Genomic DNA, 2,336 nt, shown 5'->3' on the forward strand with positions numbered 1-2,336 from the left:
TCTGACCCACTGGAATTGTAATACAGTGAATTATAAGTGAAATAATCTGTCTGTAAACAATTGTTAGAAAAATGACTTGTGTCATGCACAAAGTAGATGTCCTAATCGACTTGTCAAACCTATAGTTTGTTAACAAGAAATTTGTGGAGTGGTTGAAAAACTAGTTTTAATGACCCCAACCTAAGTGTATGTAAACTTCCGACTTCAACTGTATATAGGGAAGGTAATCAGGGAAGTGATGAAGTCCAGGTGAGTCTGATGATGCGCTGGTGTGCGTAACGATGGTGACAGGTGTCCGTAATAATGAGCATCCTGGTGACCTAGAGCGCCGGAGAGGGAGTATACGTGACAGTGTGTGTGTGTGTGTGTGTGTTCTTACTGAGCTTGACAGATCCGTCCATGCCCAGCAGCACGTTGTCACTCTTGATGTCTCTGTGGATCACCTGGTTGGCATGGAGAAACTCCAGAGCCTGCAGACACTACAGGACACACACAGGACACACCGTCACACACACCTCCCTGTGCTCTGTGACTGAGTGTGTGTGAGTATACCTTTCGGCAGACAGCAGCAGTGTGTGTGTGTGTACCTCTCTGCACACAGCAGCGATCTGAGCCTCGTCCATGCATGTTTCCGTGACAACGTCCGTGAGTGAACCTCCAGCCAGATACTCCATCACCACAAACAACTCCTCACCTACTAGGAAACTACACACACACACACACACACACACACACACACACACACACACACACACACACACACACACACACACACACACACACACACACACACACACACACACACACACACACACACACACACACACACACACACACACACACAGAAACAAAGTAAATAACTGACTCCAACACACAGAGTACTGACACACACAGAGCGTTGGACTAGTAACCGGAAGGTTGCAAGTTCAAACCCCCGAGCTGACAAGGTACAAATCTGTCGTTCTGCCCCTGAACAGGCAGTTAACCCACTGTTCCTAGGCCGTCATTGAAAATAAGAATTTGTTCTTAACTGACTTGCTTAGTAAAATAAAGGTTAAAAAAAACACACAAAAAACAGGCGTACTTCTGAGGTGTGTGTGTGTGTGTTACCTGTCTACGTAGTTGACGATGTTAGGTTGTTGTAACTCCTTCATCACCAGGATCTCGTTGATGATCAGCTCCTTCTTCGGCTGTTTCTGGAGGTTGATCTGTTTGATAGCTACCTGTAACACACACACACACACAAGTTCTAAATCTGTGTCAAGTCTGTTGTGTGAATTGCATTCTTAGTTTGTACTGTATGTCAGCCTGAATGTGTGTGTGTGTTGGTGTTGACACAGGAAGGGACAATACCTCTGCACCAGTGGCAACATCGATGGCTGTGTAGACAGTACCAGACGCTCTGAGAGAGAGAACGAGAGAGAGAAAGAACGAGAGATAGAGAGAGAGAGAGTAGAGTCCAATTTGTAACTTAGACATGGATAAGGGCACAAAAAGGTGAACATGTAAATGGACTCACCTCTGCAGTGTGTGTGTGTGTGTGTGTGTGTGTGTGTGTGTGTGTGTGTGTGTGTGTGTGTGTCTCACCCCTGGCCGATCTTCTCATAGCGTGTGTACTTCTTCTTGGGATCTCCAATACTGACGATGGTTCCTGAAAGACATAGAACCAGACTGGTGACATAATGTGTGTGATATACTGTATGTCATGCGATGTGTGTGATATGCTGTATGTCATGTGATGTGTGTGATATGCTGTATGTCTGTGTGTAATGTGTGTGATATGCTGTATGTCATGTGATGTGTGTGATATGCTGTATGTCTGTGTGTAATGTGTGTGATATGCTGTATGTCATGTGATGTGTGTGATATGCTGTATGTCTGTGTGTAATGTGTGTGATATGCTGTATGTCTGTGTGTAATGTGATGTGTGTGATATGCTGTATGTCATGTGATGTGTGTGATATGCTGTATGTCTGTGTGTAATGTGTGTGATATGCTGTATGTCTGTGTGTAATGTGATGTGTGTGATATACTGTATGTCATGCGATGTGTGTGATATGCTGTATGTCTGTGTGTAATGTGATGTGTGTGATATGCTGTATATCTGTGTGTAATGTGATGTGTGTGATATACTGTATGTCATGTGATGTGTGTGATATGCTATATGTCTGTGTGTAATGTGATGTGTGTGATATGCTATATGTCTGTGTGTAACGTGATGTGTGTGATATGCTATATGTCTGTGTGTAATGTGATGTGTGTGATATACTGTATGTCATGTGATGTGTGTGATATGCTATATGTCTGTGTGTAATGTGATGTGTGTGATATATTGT

At 43.6% G+C, this 2,336-nt stretch overlaps 1 protein-coding gene across 3 annotated transcripts in view; it reads right to left on the bottom strand.

Moving 5' to 3' along the window:
* Nucleotides 1–379: 379 nt before the first annotated feature.
* The window catches only part of LOC139397187 (serine/threonine-protein kinase PAK 2-like), a gene marked incomplete at its 3' end in the record, with an annotated part of 8,938 nt that continues 6,981 nt past the window's right edge, over nucleotides 380–2,336 (bottom strand). For all 3 annotated transcript variants that reach the window (XM_071144059.1, XM_071144057.1, XM_071144058.1), the window contains 5 exon segments: nucleotides 380–479; nucleotides 588–705; nucleotides 1,111–1,223; nucleotides 1,354–1,402; nucleotides 1,588–1,651. In XM_071144059.1, the coding sequence (XP_071000160.1) occupies nucleotides 380–479; nucleotides 588–705; nucleotides 1,111–1,223; nucleotides 1,354–1,402; nucleotides 1,588–1,651 (444 nt within the window).

This window comes from Oncorhynchus clarkii, unplaced genomic scaffold (genome assembly GCF_045791955.1).
Source record: "Oncorhynchus clarkii lewisi isolate Uvic-CL-2024 unplaced genomic scaffold, UVic_Ocla_1.0 unplaced_contig_13478_pilon_pilon, whole genome shotgun sequence".
Taxonomy (NCBI): domain Eukaryota; kingdom Metazoa; phylum Chordata; class Actinopteri; order Salmoniformes; family Salmonidae; genus Oncorhynchus; species Oncorhynchus clarkii.